Source organism: Elaeis guineensis, chromosome 4 (genome assembly GCF_000442705.2).
Source record: "Elaeis guineensis isolate ETL-2024a chromosome 4, EG11, whole genome shotgun sequence".
Taxonomy (NCBI): Eukaryota; Viridiplantae; Streptophyta; class Magnoliopsida; order Arecales; family Arecaceae; genus Elaeis; species Elaeis guineensis.
In genome coordinates, this window is record NC_025996.2 from 9,959,728 (window position 1) to 9,981,715 (window position 21,988).

General features: G+C 37.9%; 2 protein-coding genes across 2 annotated transcripts; both read left to right on the forward strand.

The window, feature by feature from the left end:
- The first annotated feature begins 2,556 nt into the window (after window positions 1–2,556).
- On the forward strand, window positions 2,557–8,162 carry LOC105043989 (uncharacterized). Its single transcript, XM_010921751.4, has 4 exons — window positions 2,557–2,941; window positions 3,361–3,458; window positions 3,574–3,658; window positions 7,727–8,162. Exons 1-4 carry the CDS (start codon window positions 2,735–2,737, stop codon window positions 7,814–7,816), a joined length of 480 nt encoding a protein of 159 aa, XP_010920053.2. The 5' UTR covers window positions 2,557–2,734; the 3' UTR covers window positions 7,817–8,162.
- A 1,696-nt stretch (window positions 8,163–9,858) lies between these two features.
- LOC140857115 (ER lumen protein-retaining receptor-like) lies at window positions 9,859–16,765 on the forward strand. The gene is made up of 6 exons (XM_073255486.1): window positions 9,859–10,061; window positions 10,604–10,869; window positions 12,517–12,632; window positions 13,968–14,041; window positions 16,340–16,403; window positions 16,488–16,765. The coding sequence occupies exons 1-6, from the start codon at window positions 9,971–9,973 to the stop codon at window positions 16,522–16,524; spliced, it is 648 nt and encodes a 215-aa protein (XP_073111587.1). The 5' UTR covers window positions 9,859–9,970; the 3' UTR covers window positions 16,525–16,765.
- The last annotated feature ends 5,223 nt before the right edge of the window (window positions 16,766–21,988 follow it).

A 21,988-nucleotide genomic window follows, 5' to 3' on the forward strand; every position in this document is an offset into this window, starting at 1 on the left:
ACGGTGGGCGGCCCACTACGAGACGGTTATGAACGTCGCTATCAGTCTGTTGAGCCCTCTGTCTATAAAAAGGAGACCCCAGATACGTTATTCTATAAGCTCTCATTTTTTACCTCAAAACTCTGCTAAATTGTTCGTTCGAGCACTCCATTCTTGTTGAGACAAAGAACTGACTTGAGCGTTGGAGGGTCTTGCCGGAGCAATCCCACCTCCGATTTAGACTTCCTTTGTAGGTCCCGGTGGCGACCGCGACTCCAGCTTCTCCGGCGCAAGCGGATTTTTGCACCAACAGTGATGAAGAGGATAATGGTAATAACAGTGACGACAGCAATGACAATAATAAGTGACGGTGATAAAAGATATGGTTTCTTATTTTCAAAATAATAAAATTAAAAGCTTCTTATTTATATTCTTTCTATAAATAGTAGAAATAATTTATAAAATAGAGAATACATGTCAGGGCACCAAATATTTTTCTTTTTGTTTCAATTTTTTCATGTTTATATTTTTAAAATGAAAAATAGTAAATAGAAACGATACCAACATGTATAAACTTTCCGGCACCAACTCTACACATTTTTTTTAAGCTGTTGTTCTTTCCAAATCAGTGAAATCACATAGAGATTAGCATCAAAGACATCCTCTGGTACCTGACTTCGCCAATCCTTCCTTTTGTTTCACTGATTTCCAAAAGCAATAAATCCCTGCTTCCAATACCTTGGGAAACAACCATTTTAATGGTTTCAACCTAGACGGATCCAATCCAGTCTATTTTTATTCTTGGGCATTTGAAAACGTAAACAGAAAATGATGGCAGTACCCAAAAGACCCTTAGATTTTAAATGCAAAGTTGCTTTGTTTCATCGAACAAAATTGTTTTTAAATCTTTGGTGAAAGCAAAGGGCGCTGCCGATACACTTGCATCCATTCATGGCCCCCGTTGACAAACATGTCGTCCATGTTTAATTGAATTGGTACGTTGTTCCCTGGGATAGTTTTTTTTTTTTTTTTTCCTCCTGTGATAGCAAATTAAACTATATTTTAGATAAAGATGAATTATAAAATATGATATTTAAATCAAAATAGTCTAATTTTTTTGATTTATGATCGAAATCAGAATAAAAATTTATATCTTTAATAGAAACCGAAGAATAAGAATTTAGTTTTAGATAGATTAAATCATTTCTATTTCATCCACGAATCGAAATCAAAATAAAAGCCCTTCCAACTAAGCAGTTTGAATAGAAATCACTCAATTCCATTTCGATTTCAGATCATAATCCTTTCTAACTAAATATTTAAGTAGATAAAAATAATAAATTTCTTCAAAATATTATTTTGCCCTTGCAATACTCACCATTTTTCTCTATTTCACTTCACCCAAGATTAAAAAATTTTGATGCATATTTTTTTCATGTAAAATTTTCTCAAAATTCTTCACTTGTTCATTAGCGTATAAGTTAGTCGGTCAACATTCTATCCTGGGGCACTTACTGCATGGCTGTACGGTCTTGAATTAGGCCCTTTGTCCAAGTGACATACACATATATAACAAAAGTTTGACGAGGCTAATGTATATAATTTAGACTCGGCTCAATCAAATCAGACCAGTTATTAAGGTACGAAGCCCCAATAAAAAGCCCTATACACCAGATCTAGGATCATCTAAATCTCTTAGGTTATGATAGGTAGCTGACAATCTATCCAAATTACTGATAATTTAAAAAAATCCCATCAGATTATCACGTTTGGTATGCTTTTTGAGTTAGTCATCCAGATTACTTCATATGAGATAATCTGGATTACTAAAGAAAGATATGGCTATCCAGATTACCTCCCATGAGGTAATCTTGTAATAAATTTTTTTAACAAAACTACCCTCCTCTCCTCTCTCCCTCCCAGTGCGGCGCCACTCATGCCTCCCCCCAACCCCCCAACTTCTCCTCCGATGGCCCCTGCCGCCTTCGTGGCCCTCACCAAAGACAGAGCGCGATGAGTGACCGAGGGGCGGGGGCGGTGGTCAGGGCAGTGCGGGCGGTCGAGGGGCTAGGGAGGGTTGGCCAAGGTAGTGCGGTCGGAGGGCGGTGGCCAGGACAGTGCGGGCGTCCGCAGGGTCGGGGAGGGGTGGCAACACGATGGGCGGCCAGAGCAGCACGGACAGCTGAGGGTTGGGGAGGGGTGGTAGTGTGACAGGCTACCAGAAGGTCGGGGTGCGGTGGCCAGAGCAGCACAAGCAGTCGGGGGGTCAGGGTGCGATGTCGGAGGCACGATAGACAGGGGGTAAGGGGGAGGGGGGATTGGGGCGTGCCACACGAGGGAAGGAGAAAGGGAGAAAAAATAAAAAATTAATTTAAAAATAATAATTTTTATAATATTGATAATTTATTCAGATAATAGATAATTTAAATTATTAAATAAATTAAATTATCACTGTTTGGTAACGTACCAAACGCAGCCTCATTTCTGGCTTTGGACCTCATCCGACCCACCCCTATTTTACCACTAGGTCCCTTGGGGCACATTGATGAACCCAGCTCAAGTCACTAATGCCTGAAAGAAAGAGGCTGACCAGGTTGCCCAAAATGTCCCCACAATCTTCTTTCCCTGCCCTAACGTTCCCGCTGTCCCACATTGCCCCCCACGCCGGCTGATTTCCTTCCCAAAATACTCCTACGGAACTTCAAAATTTGTCTCGACGGAATTCTTTTCATCCTGAACGAAGAGGGGAGGAGCGATGCAGCGATGGTGCAGCAAGCTCGGCCGCCACTTCCTATCCTCTTCCTGTTCTGCCCTCCGTCCCATCCTTCCCCGACGTCTCGAACCGGTGGCATTTCCAGCAAATACGCCGATCCTCAAGCCCCTTTCCAGTGACCCATCTCCTGGGACACTCCGCCCCCAGCTTCTAGGTTTAGGGTTTTTTCCTCCCTCTCCACTTCTTGGGGTAAGCGCGATATTTTAGTGGGTTTTTCTTTACTAAAGATTGGTCTTATTTTTTCTTTTCAAATCGAGGAGACTGGTTTGTCCTGATTATAATTACAAAATTTTTGTTTTCTAGATTGTTTTTTGATTGATTATGCTAGTATTTCTTTTCTGTAAAATTACATTTGTTGAATCTTTTTTCTAACTCGAAGAGAACACTATCTGCTGATTTTGTCAAGAAAGTTTGTGATTTTTGACTAATTTCCTGATTTGTTACGGCAATGAGTCGTATCCACTATAAGTTTTTTATCCCTGCATCTGAATGGACCGGTTAGTCCTCTTTTATTCTCAAAAGAAAAGGTGTATGAAATATTTTGATGATTTTTTATTGACGGTGTTATGAGTTCTGTAGGTTTTGTTTGTGTTTTAACATGGTTTCAGGCGATGCAAGCCCGGCATTATGCAGCAAAGGAGAGATCAAGAGCTCCAACTACGCCAGCTACTTCCAAAGTGAAGAAATACAAGCTTAAAGCTTTCTCGTAGGTTTGCTTTTCCTTTCTGTTTTTTCGGGGTTTAATTGATTTCTCTTTTCTCTGGTCATCTAATATTTCCTCCCTTTTTATTTGGTATTTGGTGGGGGGTGGGGGTGTTTAGATCTTTTAAGTTCAGATTTAGGACCATGAATGATGGAAAGATCCGGCGGTGGAGGGCAGGAAAGCGGCATAATGCACATTTGAAGGTAGCCTTTTTTTCCCTTTTTAGCAATAGATGCATCTGCTCTGGTTGTGCATTGAATATAGTTGTAATTTAGTAGCAGGAACGTTTGCAACATAGCTGAAAGATCTGAGGTGGATCATTTTATTAGAATTATGATATCCATAAATATTATGGGTGTTGTTGTAGTATTGTAATATTAGATCTTGCTCATGCATAAGATGAATTCACCCAGATATTTGGCCTTTTTGTACTAAAAGAGGTAGCTTGTTGTCATATGGTTTCTCCTAAATAAAATCTTTTACTTCTATGATTCGTACAGTACAATAGTATGATTCTAATACATAACATGTGCATGAAAGAGAATTACATGGGAATTCAGATCAACCAAAACTGATGTCTCGGGCATCTGGATGCTTTGTAACCCAAACCATAAATATAGGCTTTTCTTTGTCCTTTATTGCTGTCGTAGATGTCCTTCTCACATATTGTTGTCTTTTTAGACATCTATTCAGGGTGTCTCAATTATTAATTTATAAAGTTGATTTGATTGGCTACAAATTTTACAAGATGTGTTTTGGCTTGTTGGATACATGAGAGTTTGGGCTTTGATTAGTTGACAAAATGATTGGACTTGTTATTTGTTAATAAAGGCTTTTGCTAGTATTCTATGATCTGTTGGAACAGTTTACCTAATTTAACCTTTAAGTCTGACTTCAAGCAGATTTTTTGATTGAATTAAGACCAGTTTTGGTTTTACTATGATAAAACTTTCTCATATTAAGGAACTAGAAGTAGTTTTGGGGAGGCGGTCTTTCCTGTGACCTTTTTGTATTGTGAAACTATTATTAAGGGTCATTCAGAGGCATATGTTTTGGGTCTCCATCTACCAAAGGAAGAAGTCTGGTCTTAAGGTTGGGTGGCTTTTAATTTTGTTATTGTAAAAATGGTGATTCAACTATTTTACTTCTTACAAGAAGAAAATCATCAATTTGAAGGTTGTTCCATTTACATTGATTTTTATTAATCTGTTGATAAATGTGAATATCTCTTGAATTGATTGTTTTGGAGCTGTCAAATTCCTTCTTTAATCAAAAAAATAGAATGCATGCTGAGGCAAACATTTCTGCATTGTAAAATCATGGGATCATTAACTTACCATCAATCTGTTCTGAGCTGCTATAGCTATTGGTCTGACTTGACTCTTCCACTATTGCTTTTGTCATGGGAAAGAACTGAGCTTGAAGCCTATTTAACCACAAGCCATGCCCCCTCACTCTCATTCATACACATGCATGTCCATATGCACACTCTGTGCGCATGTGTAGTTCTGTGATGCCTTGTTTGTATTTGTTGGTGAAAGAAAAAGGAAGTTAAGATCAGGACTTCAGGTGGCTGTCTCAATGAATCTGTATCTATTTAATGTTATCTTAATACTACTGTGTTGTTTTGAACCAACATGAATACATCCTATAGTTACAACCACATGTCACTGAAGACTTATGATTTTCTTTTCTAAATCATAAGGAACCGACTGCTTAAATAGCTTTTGCTGGAAAAAAAAAAAAGAGAGAGAAAAAAAAGGGCCACCCCAAGGTCACTTTTTTTAATCTGATGGAGAGAGACATGAATGAGATCGGTTACGAAGAAACCCTAACATTAGTTCCTTGGGACACGTGAGACTTTCAAACTGAATGCCTCTCAGTTTTCTTAATAAAAATTTAATGCCACAGTTTTTCTACTGTAAACAAGGAGTTGTATGAGTGTTTACTGGTATCTGCTCAGAATTTGACGTGTACCTTAGTTAGCTTTACTGTTTTTTGTCCATCATGGAACTAATGGGGAGCCCACATACAGTTTCCATTCACGCTAGAATCTGAAACTCCCAGAAGTATGGTGAACCAAAATTAATCCATAGTACTTGGCCATTCATCAGATCAAATTTGTATTAAATAAGAACATGTTAAATAGAACTAGTAGAATTATATCTATTAGGCCTCAATTAGGAGAGAACATAGCATTTTTCTCCTAAACCAATAGGTTCTCAATGCAAAAGTCCCAAAATCTAAGAATACAAGGAGCAATGCAGCTTCACTATAGAAAGTTAAAAACAATGACAACCAGCTCAGCAGCGACCTTTCAGTAGTGAAGTAAAATTCAGTACTAATATGCTATGAATAACCCATGTTGGATAATCTTGAGATTTCCTTGATTATCTTCCATGCATCTCGAACATTTTACTTTTTGAGTGTTATGGAGCTATTTCCTCTAAACAATCCATTAGAAATCTATGGCATCTTTACATGCTCACTCACATCTAAATGACCTTCCTTTCAATTAGCAAACAGTGATATCATACAAGCTGATTATAGGGTATTTTTACCAGTAATCCACTGTGGATGTCATAACTCATATAACTCGAATAATCATATATTATAATTAATTCACCTTGAGCTATCACCTGTTTCTTAACAATTGAAGAGAATGCATATGCCACGTGTTTATGCTCATCTAAGTTGTCAACCACACCTTGAGTTTCCAATTAGCAAGCTGTGATAAAATATCTGCATGAATCCCTCCTCTCAATGATCAGACCAAGAAGTTGATTTTTGAATCTTATTTAAAAAAATGCTTGGTAATTCTAGAAAACAAATAATCCACTTTGTAAGTCAGATATGGTCTATATTATTTCTTCTTTATAAAATATGAGTGTCTAATTTTGTAACTTGGTGTTGAATGTGGTAAAGTCAAATCATATTGTTCCCCTTAATAATGGAATATGGTTTATGTTTAATTTTAAACTAATTTTATGGTTTTGATCAATTGCTCAGCTTTCAAAATTTTCCCTAGGGAATACTAATGCTGAATAGAACCATACAAGTGGTTTTTATGAGTATGATACTGGGTTGAATAATTTTTCTAATCTTTTTTGTACTTTGATATATGTATTATTACCTTTTGCTGGTCCAACAGTCTTGTTTCTGCTTCCTGAAGGGAGAGAAGAGCAATATTTATTGAAGATGGGAGAGCCCATAGACTTGACAAGAGTGAAGATGATCTAGAGATCAATTTCTTGCTTTTATATGTGTGCCTGTGTATCAAAACATGCATGAAGTGGAGACATATGGGATTGGTGATCCTTCCAAGTAGTTTGCTTTCCTATGGTAGACATACAATATGATAGAGGTATCAAGTTATTGGTGGATTTGCATTTAAGTCTCAGTAAGCTCCTGTTCCAAGCCAGAAGGGAGGAAAAAGGAACAAGAAAATGGATCTGTCCAATTTGCATCTATATTTTGCAGAGTGAAATTTATATCACTCTTTTTTTACAACCGTGCACAAATTTCCTTTCTGAACTTTTTAGGACATGCAAAATGCCTGTTTTAAAAGTTGCTTATATTTATATGGGGTGTGTTTAGTGCAAACTTTTGTTTAGTTATAATTTTTCCAGACATGATACCCTGCAAGTGAGTCATATCATTCTAGTTACATCCGGCTATGTGAGAACAACTGTCGTTGTTCTATTCATTATTATTCTAAATATCCATGAGAACAATTGTCATTTGAGTCCAAGGTCCTCAGTAAAGGTGCTGTGTGGTTGTGTGAGTCCTCTCCTTGCTTGTTTTTGTGTTCTTTTGCTTATTTTTTTGTTCTTTTAGGCAAGCTATGAAGGCATTCGCAAGTTAGAAATAGTTAAAGGGAGCTACAAACTTTTTCTCATGCCAAATGGTATGGAGGGAGACTTTATAGTAGAAAAAAAGGATAAAGACAACTAAACAAGGGAATGGAGTCCCCTAAGTTTGGTCAACTCAAAACAAACCTACTGTACATTCATCCTTTTTGTTCTTATACTTATGGTTCATCGTCCTGGGTTGATGTTGATGAAGTTGCAAATCCTTGGTGTGTTTTGTGTTAGCAAGAGGCAGGACCTCTGTCCTGTCCCTCTTTTATATCTTCCTACTCTCCTCGAGGGAAGATTCTGGTGTTAATAGTTGTCCTGTTTTGTTATCAATTCTTTCAAAGCAGGAATTCTTTTTAACCTTGAATTGGCAATATTGCATTTGTGCTAAAATTGATATCTTGGTTGCTGCAGTCCAAGAAGGCAAAGAGAAGACTCAGAAAGCCGGAGGTTGTACATGCAGCTTATGCCAAAGTGATTAAGAAGTTGAACTTTTGTGGCTAGAGCTTGAGGGGGAATTTTTTCCTAATGTTTCCCAAAGTCAGTGTGGCATGAATTTTTTTTTCTCTTCAGACTTCGATACTTGTAGACCCTCAAAATTTTCATGATGTACCTTCTCGAAGAAACTATGTTGTTTTAGCTGATACTGGTGTCATATCATGGCTACTTCAGGTCACGAATGCCATGATAAGGAAACTCATTGCAGCACTTTCTTATCTTTTACAAGGGATTTATATGCAAAATTCCTAAATCAGGACTATATTTGTTGCTTATTGAATCGATTGATGTTATTGATACACTGAGTTCACAGGATCACTTTATAGAGCAATAAAATTTCTATAAAGCTTCATTCGTATTGCTCTCTCACTTGGTGCCATTTGATACTCCTTTTAAGTATGCTGTATGCTCTATCACTTTTTATATAGCTTGTTAACTGCTGAATGCTAGACTGTTCTATCACTTCCTTTCATTCCAGCTTTCATCCAAGACATGTCATGCATCTGGCCTGAGCAGCGTTGTATGTCCATGGAAGGAAAATTTCCTCTAATTTGGGGGAGAATTTCCTCTAACACACACCTACGCGCACACATTCACACATAAGATGAGACTGCATGCTATCAGTCTTGTTTGACATGGCTTGGGAGCTCCACCTTGTGTGGCAATCGGATTATCGATTGGCATTGGTAATGAGGTAGCTTTGCTGCTCGTGTTTCACCTCAAAATGTCATCAGTTTTATGTTAAGAAGTGCTCTTTTCAAAGTTATAATTAGGAGAGATTGGAAAATTCTAACGACTAAAGTGACATAAAGATTTAACAGAAATTGCATTGGAGAGCTGTGCGCATCCGGAGATAATAAGATCTTGGCCGAGGTGGAAAACATCATGGCAAGCATGGAGTCTCCGATTTTTATTTTTATTTTTAGTTTTCAATTAGGAGATCGGAGACTGCAAAAGAAGCTACTACATGACTGGAATTCGGTACAACCTAGAGCATCATATTGAATCAAGCGAGCAAAATTTGGAGGAAAAATTGAGTGCTCGATGAGGCCATGTTTATGTCTTCTAGCAAGCCAGTCCATGCTGCTGTTGGCTTCTCTGAATACATGATTTATCTCAAAATGTTGTAGTTGTGATATGGCTTGACTTATATCTTGAAGCAACAGATGAAATGGGCTGCCCGTGAATGACAATAGCAGGGTCCTTTTCCAGGATGATCTTATGATCTTATTGCAATGTAATCCTTCAATAGTTGATAACAAACCTTACCATGCAGCCTAAAGCTCAGATAATGGAATTGAAGCAGCAGAAAAACTCGGGGGCCAGCCAATAAGACTCGACCAAGATGATTTCTAGTTAGGAAACCATCACCAATCTGTTCTTGTGGAAAAGAGTCATCAAGATTAACTTTAACTAAACCAAGGGGAGGGGATACAGGTGCGCAATGAACCTCCTTGTCAAATAATTAAGATGAGCTATTGGAGTTGCAGATATCCCAGTGCCAAATTCAAATTGATTGCCAAAGTAGCCAACTGCCTTGTGGTGGTATGTGAGCCTTGTAAAGGCCTATTGTCCCATGATTTCCATGAGAGCCAACCACAATAAGAGACCATGGATTGACTGTGAAAAGATCTCAAATGAAACATAACATGCAGTAAAGAATCAACAGAGTTGAAATTGAAATCAGTGGACTAACACTCCCCAAGATGCTTCCAAGCTGTTCCAAGTTGATGTGGCTGCAAAAGAGACGATCAATACATGGTCTAAATCCTCTTCCAAACCACAAACATCGCAAGCGATGACTTCCAGCTGGAGGATGCCTCTTCGAACCAATAAGGTTTTACAGAGCCGTCAACACGGCAAGTCTTTCCATCACCGTAAAAATATTTTTGAGAGTAGCAATAGTTCTATTAATTCATCATCAAACACCTCTGATCCGTGAAAAATTGAGATAGGAGCGGGGTCATTGTGTACTCTCTTTTAACCTCTCAACAAGTAACACCTCCCAATTAAATGGCTTCGGTTTTATTCCGTGCGGTAGAAAGGGAAAATAAAACGAAAGGGTCCAAAGTCCGGTACTCGAGAGAATAGGAGAGTGGAAGTCTACCCAGAGACCCAGAGAGAGCGAGAGAGAGAGAGAGCGCAAAGCAGGGAAGGAAGATGAACGCGTTCAGGTTGGCGGGGGACATGACCCATCTCTTGAGCATCATACTGCTCCTCCATAAGATCCGCACCATGAAATCCTGCGCTGGTACTTTAGGGTTTCTCTCTCTTTCTCTTTCTTTTCTTTGTCCTTCCAATTTCTTTCAAACGAATCATTTATATGTTGGTGTCTAATGGCACAAAAGAATGTAGAGCAATGCTATAATACCTGGAAAAACATGTTAGTGACGTAAATATGAACGATGCGATGCATGCTTGCAGAATCGTTCAATACTCCCTCGGTTGTAAAGCAAGAAAATGACAACAATAATTTCAGCGCGTTTATCTGGACAAAGAAGTCGATCTTCTGGATTTGATTTATTTATTTCTATAATTACAGTAGCGCGGCAGATTTTATTTTGATTCTTGCTCGATCATATAGAATTTTTTTTTGTCGCACAAACGTACATCATGCCGTGACACAATGAATGAGTTGGAATGCAAGTGTTTCATCTGTCGTTCTTGTAATATGTTGCATTGCATTCTCTCTTGCTATGTGAATATCCAATGTGTCCTCAGTTATGTAAATAATTCTTACTTTAGCTTGGTGAAGTCGGTTGATTTCTAATTATTCTAATTCCTCCGTTTCAGGCATATCTCTAAAAACCCAGGAGTTATATGTCATTGTTTTCATGACGCGCTATGTGGACTTATTTACGAAGTACTATTCCTTTTACAACTCAATAATGAAAATTGTTTTTCTGGGCACTTCAATCGGCATTGTTTGGTACATGAGATATCACAAGGTGGTCAAGCAGACCTATAACAAGGATGAGGATACTTTCCGACATTTTTTCGTTATTCTCCCATGCTTTGTGCTGGCTCTTTTGATAAATCATGCGTTCACGGTCATTGAGGTAATGCCTTCTCATGGGAGCTACCTAAGTCTTTCTGGGCTTTCATAGTTTCGTGGTAACTTGTCTATTTGAGTAATAACTGTTGCTGTTGCTGGTTTTTGGTACTTTATGAATCTCATGTATATTTTTCATTTCTTGTTGGCTAACCCTATATCCCACCAGACAGTTCCTTTTTCACATCATTGTTTTTGTGTTTTATCATATTGTATTAAAGGTGCATAGCAGGCACTTTCATGATGTTTGGATTGAATTACTATGTGCATAAGAAAACTTCAGAGCATGCCAAACTTTTGAGAGTTAACTATGCACTTTCTTTCCAACTTATTCCAGTCCAAGAATTATTATCATCTTTAAAAAAAGGTTGGGTTGCAAAACTGGGATGCTCCAACTATTCCTTCTTGACCAGCATCCTATCAGATGATTTCCATGGTTCCTTGCTGCACAGCTTCTTTTCCCCCTTCTTAGGCTTTATTAGTTTCTTCTATTAGGAGCCTATGCGGTTAACACACTTGGTTAGCAAATATCTCCGATGTTGCCTTTTCAGAGTGCCATATGGAATTTTATGTCTATCCATTATTAACATTAAATAGTATTCTATGACATATCAGTAACATCATCTTTGTTTTATAGATAGGGGCTGCAGTACATAATTTAACACAGCTAGTATCATTCCTAAGCTTGGATGGGAAGGATGAAGTATTAACACTTAATTGACAAATAGTCATAGGAAGAAGCTCAAGCTACTTAACAAAAGCCATCAAGACTTACATAAGTAATCAAAAGCTATGGTTCTTTGCATTCTTTTTTGCCCTTTCTTTCTCAGATGTTCTCTAGATCAAAAAAATTGAAAGGTCTTTGTGAAGCCTCTCTTCTGATTTTATTCATATATGTATAATATTTAGGTCTATGTATGTACATACATACATATATACATACTAACTATTGTGTATAAATGTTGAGATCCTTCAGCTTGTCATTTGTTATTCAAAGAGGAACTTGATTCCCAATTAGTAAACCTTGCATGGCAATATTTGAGGATTGCTCTTGCATGAGCTTATATTGCATTGGCAATATGATATTTTGCATAAAACTAGTATCCAGGTTTCATTGCATGTGCCCCCTTGCTCAATTTTTGTAACAAGGATTTTCAGAATCCATTCATTGAGTGTTGACGTCAGGTTGAGAGTTATTCTATATTCTTAAACTGTATTGATTCATATTACTGTTCGTATAGATCCTGAAGTATACATTAAGAAAGTTAGTCTTGTAAGAGTACGATGAACACTGACAGAATTATATTAGGTGATCAAGTAATCTCAAACTATAATGTGCCTGATAGTTTAACCAACCTGTACTTAAACCATGTTCATCAAGAAAATTCAAATCAAAATTATTTCCCTTATCAGTTTCACATAGCTGAACATTTACAGATGAGGGCTATAGATGATTTCCTACATTACTACTTTTTTAATGTTAAAACTTTCATTATTATTTAGTATAGTTTTAATTTTTTTTTTCTTTTTTGCATCTGTTAAAAAGTTGGTATTAGTTTATTTCATTTCATGCAGTAAATTACATTTAGTCTATAACCATATTATTCTTTATCCTTTCTCCATTGGATTTTTTTATGACACACAAGCCTGACAGGTTTTATGGACATTTTCACTTTATCTTGAAGCTGTTGTGATTCTGCCACAGTTGGTTTTGCTACAAAGGTCAAGAAACATAGATAACTTGACAGGAAATTACGTTTTCCTACTTGGGTATGTTGCATGTAATATTTGTACTACTTAGCTTTTTCTGCTTTCCCAAGGAATATTCTTAAGCTATATACTAGTTTTCATGTACCCATTTTATGTATAAAAGATGATCTTTTTCAGTATTCTAGTTTATCATCCATAATTGTCAATGTTGCATAAGCATTGACATGAGGGATCCTTTGTTGTCAAATGAATAGGCAAAAATATGAAATTAGGACTCATGGACTCTTCCATACAAGTTAAATTCTAGAACTATAAGTATATTTAGAAAAAAGATCAAGTTTTGCTGTATAAAGAAATAAAATCAACTTTTCCCATCATTTTCTTCATGACAACTATCTTTTTTTTTTAAAGGTATTTTCACATAATATTATTATTTTAACATTTAGTAGGTAATCTGTCCTATATTTATGAAGTAATTTCCACATCATTGCCTAGTCATTTCATTTTTCCTGCGATTCTGATGTAGATTCTTTCTTATGTGTTGGTATACCAACAAATTATCTTTTGAATACTCCACCCTGCTTGTCCATCCATACCATGGTAGGATTTGTCAGCATGCTAGTTTGTGGATTTCCTTGCGACATCACTACATCTAGCTGAAACTTTAAGAAGGCAAAGTTTAAACAAAGCTTATTCAGGGATCACATTGCATTATGCCTAAAGTTGTGGGTCTCCCAAAATGTCGTAAGGCTGATTGTTCAGTCCATAAATAGTATTTCACTTTTATCACATTTGGAGGCTTATATTAGGCATAACCTGCAACATAAGTTACATATTTTGTTGAGATGAATGATGCTGAGGTTTTATAATTTCTGCAACCAGTGGAAGGGAATAGGAAGGATCCTTGTTTTTTCCCCCTACATGCTATTGATTTATTGGACTAAAGTGTCGACATAAACTTTGATTATGTTTCTTCTTATACACCAACCAAGAAGTGCATGTTTTGTTTTTGTGGATGATTCTTGATGAATTCATGACTAAGTTCAACCTTGCTACTTTAACATGATTTGATTTAGGTTGTGAGCTTTCAAGAAAATCTACAAGGCTTAATGCTTTATAGCTCGAGGCTTGCGTCCTACCTGACTGACCGTATTACACATTTACACTGCTTATTTTTGGTTTGTTACAATTTATACTTCTTAGGTCAGACATGTTGCGGATTAGGACTTGTCCTGCTGTGCTCTTTTCTTTACCTCATCTTGTTCTTTATTTTTCTACTATTTTTTTTTTCTTTTTTAATTGACTAAATTTGACTTGTATATTAAGCAGCCGTATTGTTTTCTAGATATATTATATAACCCTTCATTTATCTCTTTTATATTACTTATGTTGTAGGGCTTATAGGGCATTTTATTTGCTGAACTGGATTTATCGTTTCTTCACAGAGAACCACGAAGTTCGTTGGATTCGTAAGTATTGAGTCTCAATTATGTTATCGTTGCTTCTTGTATCCTACAAATTGAATTTGGTTCTATATATTCCGTTATATCTTGTTAATTATAACAAGTCCCATCTCTTGATGAATTCTAATAATATTATATTGGTGAACATTGTACTAAGTAGTTCTTGGAAGAGGTTCTATCCCGGAGAGTAGTATATTCAATAATCTAAGGTGAATTGTTGATAAACTTGTCAAGATTGCAACCATAAAGTGCACAGATCACAAGAGCAAGAGCATTAAGAGCTCACTCTAAACTAGTAAAGATGACTGTTCTTTTTATATGCTTACCATGTATTCCATCACTTTCTAACACAGTTGATTTATCACTTATTCTGAAAGAGGCCATTTAGTATGGGGTGATCCATCTCAGATCAAGATGTGAGTGGAAATAATGAGATCATCATGTTTGGTTCTACTGTGATAATCCTACATGACAGTGATATCAAATCACCCTCCAATCTAGTGATGGGATACTTGTCCTTGAGGTCAGAAATCCAGAATTAATCCCGGGCAAGTGATCTTGGGCTGAAATATAAGGATAAAAATACCCTCAGTCTAGCAAAAAAATCGGTATATCAATATACAATTAATATATTATATCAATATTATATATTTGATATTATATTATATTGCATATTATATATTATATTTATGATATACATATTACATTATTATTAATCATATTTCAATGATAATTTAAATTAGAGTAAAAATATCTTATTATACCTTATATTTATATCATAAAAGTATTTAATATATTACTTCTATTTTCCTTATTTTCCAATCAAAATAAATATTTGTATTAATAAATAATATATTATGAGTATAAATAAAAGTATTACTTGTATAATAGCAATTAATATGTTTTTATAGGATTGATAATTTATAAGACTAATAAATATAGAATCTATTAATTATTAATATATTTAAATAAATATGTTAATATTTTATTTATAATATGTTATATATGATCAATAAATATATTTTTATGGAATATATTATAGATAGTTTTGGTATTATATAATCTATGATATTGGAATTTTATGGAATACCAAATATGTTAGTTGTGCATATGCAGGGATCTTTACTCACTGGACTATGGCCTACCAAATACAGTGATCTTAGATCATTGATGATTAGATCACTATAGGATTCGGATACTTAGTGATCTTAGATGACTGTGGTGATCCCATTTGGATCACCAAACACTAGCAAAGAGTCTATCAATTGACAACCTTATAAATGCAACCCCACATGATCTATTGTTTAAATGGCCTAGTGGACCATGAGTATCTACACTGTAACAAGCTTTCAGTTCCAACCAAATTTACAAAAAGAAAAAAAAAAGGGGGGAAAAAATAGAAAACTGAAACCTCTTGTTAGAGACATCAGCACACACGAGCGTCCAGTAGACAAGTGTGAGATAACTTTTTGCTTTGCAAACACCTGTTGAGCATGGGGGATTAAAAAAAAAAAGGTAACAAAATGAGTATTGCTTCTCATGTTTCTCACCATGCTCAATCCCAAAATTCCATTTTTAGTACAGATAACCAACAAATCCGAGTCATTGTTCCAGTAATGGAACCTCAATTGTCAATGCCGTCAATCTCACCAATGTTCTTGCAACCCTTTGACCACTCATTCACTTCAACATTTCCCCATATATACATCTGTTTTAACATCTGTCTAGCGACTTCATAGGTTTGTCTTAAAGAGTATCTGTCTCATGTACAGTCAACTGACGTGACTTAGTGTGAGTCTTTTGTTACCAGATATGGCCCTAATTCTTTGCCATTTGGACACAAAATCAAGTTGCCAAAAGCTCCAGTTCTTAAATATGCCCAAACTCGAAGACACTTAAAGGCAATATTGGTTTGATGTATGGTTTAATTCAGTATTCAATAAAGACTTGGCTCATGGAATGCATGTGGGTGGAGTTGCAGTAATGTCCATCAAGGCAGGCATGCCTGTCCAATTTTGGACTGCAACATGTAGAGTAGGTAGATGACATCCCATCTCTGCCTTTCTTGATTTTCATATTTTTGTTCTATAATCAATATTTTCTATATCTTTTTCCAATATGATCATGATGACATTTTGCATTTTTTAAAAGAAATGAACTAATAATTCATGCTCGATATATTACATGTCATCTACATATTCTGCAGTAGAAACTAGATAGAACTCAACCTGTTACTGAAAAGTCGAAGAAGTTTATCAACTTTGTTACAAATGTTGATGGAAACAATTTTTGCTATGGTGCCAGCTTGGTTGTCGGGCCTTCTTCAAACAGCGATCTACGCCGATTTCTTTTATTACTACATCAAGAGGTATCTATTGGTCTTCTTCATGACGCTTAAGACAAATGCTGTAATATGTTCTCTGACAGTGTTCTCTCATTATCTGTGTTGCAGCTGGAAGAACCGCGAAAAGTTGAAGCTTCCTGCTTGATCGGTTGCTTCCATCGCTAACAGTCTGGGAGGGTACTTTTGAAGATATCTATACCCCTGAAAATTAACGTATCTTGGTTTACATATTTTTGACCAGAAGTGACTATTGATCATATTGCAATAATATATTAAGTATCATCCTTTTTGTTAAGAAACATTATTGTTTATTTCCTTCCACTTTGGGGTTAAATGTGGCATGCCCATTACAAGGGTACTGGTTCCTCGTCGTGGTTGGTACCAAACAGAGTTGCTGATGGAAATGATTGCTGTAGCTGAAAAACATATGGGAATTAGTAATATTAAAAAAAAAAAGGAAAAAGAGACGAATCACTGTCCCAGTGAGGCATATCTGTCATTTTATAACATTATAATGTTTCATTTCCTTGGGAAACAATTCCATCAGGAACTCAATTATCGTGTAACTTAGCTATGAAGTGTTGTTATAAGAAAGGTTGAATATTTCTTATAGCTTCAGCTTGTTACCAGGATCTCCAACCTTGCTATTACTTGTAGTTTGTTGTAATGACTAGCTGCTATAAATTATGCTGTTTGTTATTTAGAATGCAATTTACCTGGAGTAATTGGTGCATTCTTGGCCTTGAATGGGTTGGGAAGGAATTTTCCTCGTTTAGTTCTTTTCTGGTTTGTGAAAGCTTCTGCAGAAAGAAGTCTCTACCTTGTTAGCAGCTATCAAGGTGATGTATGATGTTTTTAAATGTCATCTTTTTCATCCTGAAGTGCAAGGTGAGGAAACTGGAAATTTTGCTGATTCATTTCATTCAATTGTTATGCTCAATTTCTCATCCAGTCCATGCGGTTCGCACCTGAGAGTAATTTAGAAAAGAAGAAGAATACGGGGGAACAAAGAGATGCAAATGATTGGGGGCATTGGCTTGAATCGGGCCGGGATATCTCGTGTTGTGTGTCAACTTAGTTTAATTCTGAACTTTTTGCAATGTGAGGCGTGGAAGGTTCAGCTAATACTCAGTCTTTAGTGTGCTTTTATTCCTGTGATCTTTATGCACTCTCGACTTCAAAAAAAAATCTTTATTCACTATTATACATCTTTTACAATCTATGCCAGGTAATACGTATGATAACCCAATGCAATAGCAATTAGTATCCTAAGCTGCAACCTTTTACGAGTGTGCCAATTGGTTTACTTGGTGAATTATCGGGTTTGTGTACTAATAAGCGGGAGTCGAGCCCATATTCGTCATCATTGATGATGTCATTGAATTCGATGGGCCTGCCCATGCCATCTCCTCAAAAAAATCACCACCTTTTCTATCCCCATTCAGAAGGCTGCTATTACATTCTTGGTGATTCCACCAACCATGCTTGGGATGCTCCTTCTAATCCGGGTCTGAATTGGCGTTTGTCTCAGCTGGCATTAAATTGCTCTGACAAGCATAGAGAGGAACCAAGAGTACTGACACCCTAAGTCGAGCGTCCAATAATATACGCCATGTAGGTTTTGGATTTGGAAGAGACTTAGGTGATAGAGTCGAGTATATAATATAGTAGTTAGGGATTGATCTTATGTATTTTCTTCATCATATTTGAGTATGGGTTCAGGTTGTGTGCGGCAGGATGATTGATCTTCATTCCTGATATAAATTATTAGATCATATCTTGCACAGATCTTAAAGTATCTTAATTTTTTTTTTTTAATCTGCTTGTCAAATCTTAAAGTGATCATTATGTGATTCAATGGTTGACATCAGGAAAAAAATGAATCATTCTTTTGCACGAAAGATACAAATCGAATCTTTCGAGTATTGCTCTAGTCCGCTCATCAGTTCACCATACATTTAACCAGGCTGATGTTGGATAGGATTAGTGATGTTGCTCTGGCACCATCCCATTTTCAGCCATCCATCAATTGTCACATTCACTGGGTGAATTGACCATGGTAGGTGATTTTTAGTATTTTCTTTTTTATTTAGACTACTTCTAACATTCAAAATTCCAACGGGTACAGAAGTTATATGATCCAAAACTTTTGACTACTTTATGCTAGCCGTGATATTAAATCCAATGCAACATTGGCTGAACTGTGGCCCAACCATGCAGCCCAACTGTAGAGGAGCAGGAGAGGGGCCATGAGTCCTTAGCGTTAAAAATTTTAACCGTTAAATTGTGACTAATGTATAGAATTTGGAATTCTACTTGCATTTTTTGCTTAGTTTCTAAAGCTGAAATGTTTCGCAAGTAACAGAAGGGGATTGGTGTAAATTTCAGAAACTAGCTTAATACATTATGGTGCTTGAATATGTAGCTGGCACGTCAGCAAAAAATAAACAGGAAGCATCGAGGAGCTCTTTTCCAAAATAATATAAAAAAAAATTTTATTTATAAAAATAATTTAAATTTTAATTTTTTTATCAAAGTAATGCAAAAGGGGAAACGCCATTTTGAATGGTGTTTTTTCTCCATCCACGTCAGCCTTTTTTTCCACGATGGCATCGTCTCAAAAAAAATAAAATAAAATAAAACGCCATTTAAAATGACGTTTTTAAAAATAGATAGATCCTATCCCATTCGGGAATTACATTAATTCTATAGATTAATTACATTAATCAAACGATACATAAAAAGGACCGAAAGAAATTTCGGCAGCATTTTCTTTTAGTTCTCCCCACACGACTCAAAATGTGTGAGGAGAACTAAAAAAAAATACTGTCCGAAATTTCTCTCGAACCCTCCGCATATCATTCGAATAATGTAATAATCTATAGAATTAAATGCAATTCCCAAACTGTCCAAACTGGACAATTAATTGACCAATGTATATATTTTACGATATCCGTATAAAATATATATTAAATATATATTTTTATACGGATAACGTAGAATATTCTACATTGGTCAATTGACGGGTCTACGTTTTCATGAAATGCAACATATTTAAAAATTTGAAATACATCTGAATCTAATGAAATAAAAATAAAAAAAATTAATGAGATAAAAAAAAAGAGTGACGGCCGGAGCCCGTGGGCCCCACCATCATCGCGGCCCATTGCATCAGACCTGCCGTATCCCATCGCCACGCGGGGCCCGCCGTCGGGGCGCACGGCTCGCCGCCGACCGTCTGTGGCCAGCGGCCAAGGAAAAGGGAGAGAGAGAGGAAGAGGGAGAGGAGGCGACCGGGGCCCACCACCGGGATGCGGGGCCCGCCGCCGGGGCGCGAGGCCCGCTGCCGACCGTCTGTGGCCGGCGGCCAAGGAGAAGGGAGAGAGAGAGGAAGAGAGAGAGAGGAGGGGGTCGGGGCCCACCGTCGGGATGCGGGGCCCGCCGCCAGGGCGCGCGGCCCGCCGCCGGCCGTCTGTGGCCAGCGGCCAAGGAGAAGGGAGAAAGAGAGGAAGAGAGAGAAGAGGGAGCCAGGGCCCACCACCGGGATGCGGGGCCCGCCATCGGGATGTGCGGCCTGCCGCCTGGACGTGCGGCCCGCCGCCGGCCGTCTGTGGTCGGAGGCCAAGGAGAAGGGAGAGAGAGAGGAAGAGAGAGAGAGTGAGAGAGGAAGAGAGAGAGGAGAGGGCCGGGGCCCACCGCCGGGGCGAGGGGCCCGCCGCCGGGGCGCGCGGCCCGCCGCCGGCCGTCTGTGGCTGGCGGCCAAGGAGAAGGGAGAGAGAGAGAAGGGAGTCGGGGCCCACCTCCGGGATGCAGGGCTCGCCGTCGGGACGCGCGGCCTGCCGCCGGCCGTCTGTGGCCGGCGGCCAAGGAGAAGGGAGAGAGAGAGGAAGAGAGAGAGGAGGGGGCCGGGGCCCACTGCCGGGATGCGGGGCCCGCCGCTAGGGCGCGCGGCCCGCCGCCGGCAGTCTGTGGCCGGCAGCCAAGGAGAAGGGAGAGAGAGAGGAAGAGAGAGGAGGGAGCCGGGGCCCACCGTCGGGACGCGGGGCCCGCCACCTGGATGTGCGGCCCGCCGCCGGCCGTCTGTGGCCGACGGCCAAGGAGAAGGGAGAGAGAGGAAGAGAGAGAGAGAGAGGAAGAGAGAGAGGAGGGGGCCGGGGCCCACCGTCGGGATGCGGGGCCCGCCACCGGGGCCGGGGCCCACCGTCGGGATGCGGGGCCCGCCACCGGGGCCCGCGGCCCGCCGCCGGCCGTCTGTGGCCGGCGGCCAAGGAGAAGGGAGAGAGAGAGGAAGAGAGCGAGAGAGGAAGAGAGAGAGGAGGGAGCCGGGGCCCACCGTCGGGATGCGGGGCCCGCCGCCGGCCGTCTGTGGCCGGCGGCCAAGGAGAAGGGAGAGAGAGAGGAAGAGGGAGAGGACGGGGCCGGGGCCCGCTGCTGGGGCGCGCGGCCCGCCGCCGGCCGTCTGTGGCCGGCGACCAAGGAAAAGGGAGAGAGAGGAAGAGAGAGAGATGAAGAGGGAAAGGAGGGGGCCGAGGCCCGCCGTCGGGACGCGCGGCCCGCCGCCGAGACGCGCGGCCCGCCGTCAGGACGCGCGGCCCGCCACCAGCATGAGAGAAATGGGAAAAGAGAGAGAGGGAAAGAGGGAGAGAGAGAGGAAGAGGGAGAGAGAGGTGAGAAGAGCTCACCGCCGCCGAGAGCTCGCCGTCGTGCCGCCGTGCTGCCAGAGAGACGCCGGAGAAGATGGAGAAGGGAGAAGGGAGAAGGAGAAGAGGGAGAAGGGAGAAGGGGGGAAAAAGGGGTTTGGGATCTTTTTTTTTTTGATTTTTTTAATTTTTTTTATTTCTTTAATTAGTTATTTGTGATCTTTTAATAAATAAATTTAATTAAATAATGAAGATAATAATTTAAATGATAATTTTTAATTTAAATTTAAATTAAATTTCTTTTTTAATTTATAATTATAATTTTTATTTTATAATTTTTATTTTATTATTTTTTTATGATATTTTTTTAATTTATTTTAAAATTTTTATCATTTGAAATTATAATTTCAGTTTTCTTCCATTTTTATCTTTTTAGCATTCTATTACGTATTCTTTTTCTTTACTTAAAATATTTTTTAAATAATTATATTTAAATTAATTTAATTATTTAAAATGATATTTTTTATTTCAATTATAATTATAATTTTTATTTTTTAAAATTAAAAATTAAAAATTTTGTTTTTCAATTAGAATTATAATTCTTATTTTTTTTCAATTCTATTTTTTTCCTTTCTTTCTTTTTTAGGGTATTTTTTATTTTTTTACAATATTTTTTTCTTTTCTTGAGATAATTTTTTATAATAATTTAAAAAAATATATTTTTTTTAAAGTTCAATTTATAAAATTTTTTTTCACATTTTTCCTCATTTTTTCACTTTTTTATGCATTTATTTTTTTATCAAAATTTAATTCAAATTAAATTTTTTTAAGTCACATTTATAATTATATAATTTTTCTATTTTTTTACGTTTCTTTCTGTTTTTATGAAATTTTTTTAGGCTATTTTTCAATTTTTTTCGAATTCTTTTTAAATAAATTAATTTTAATTTGAGAAAGTAATTTGAAATA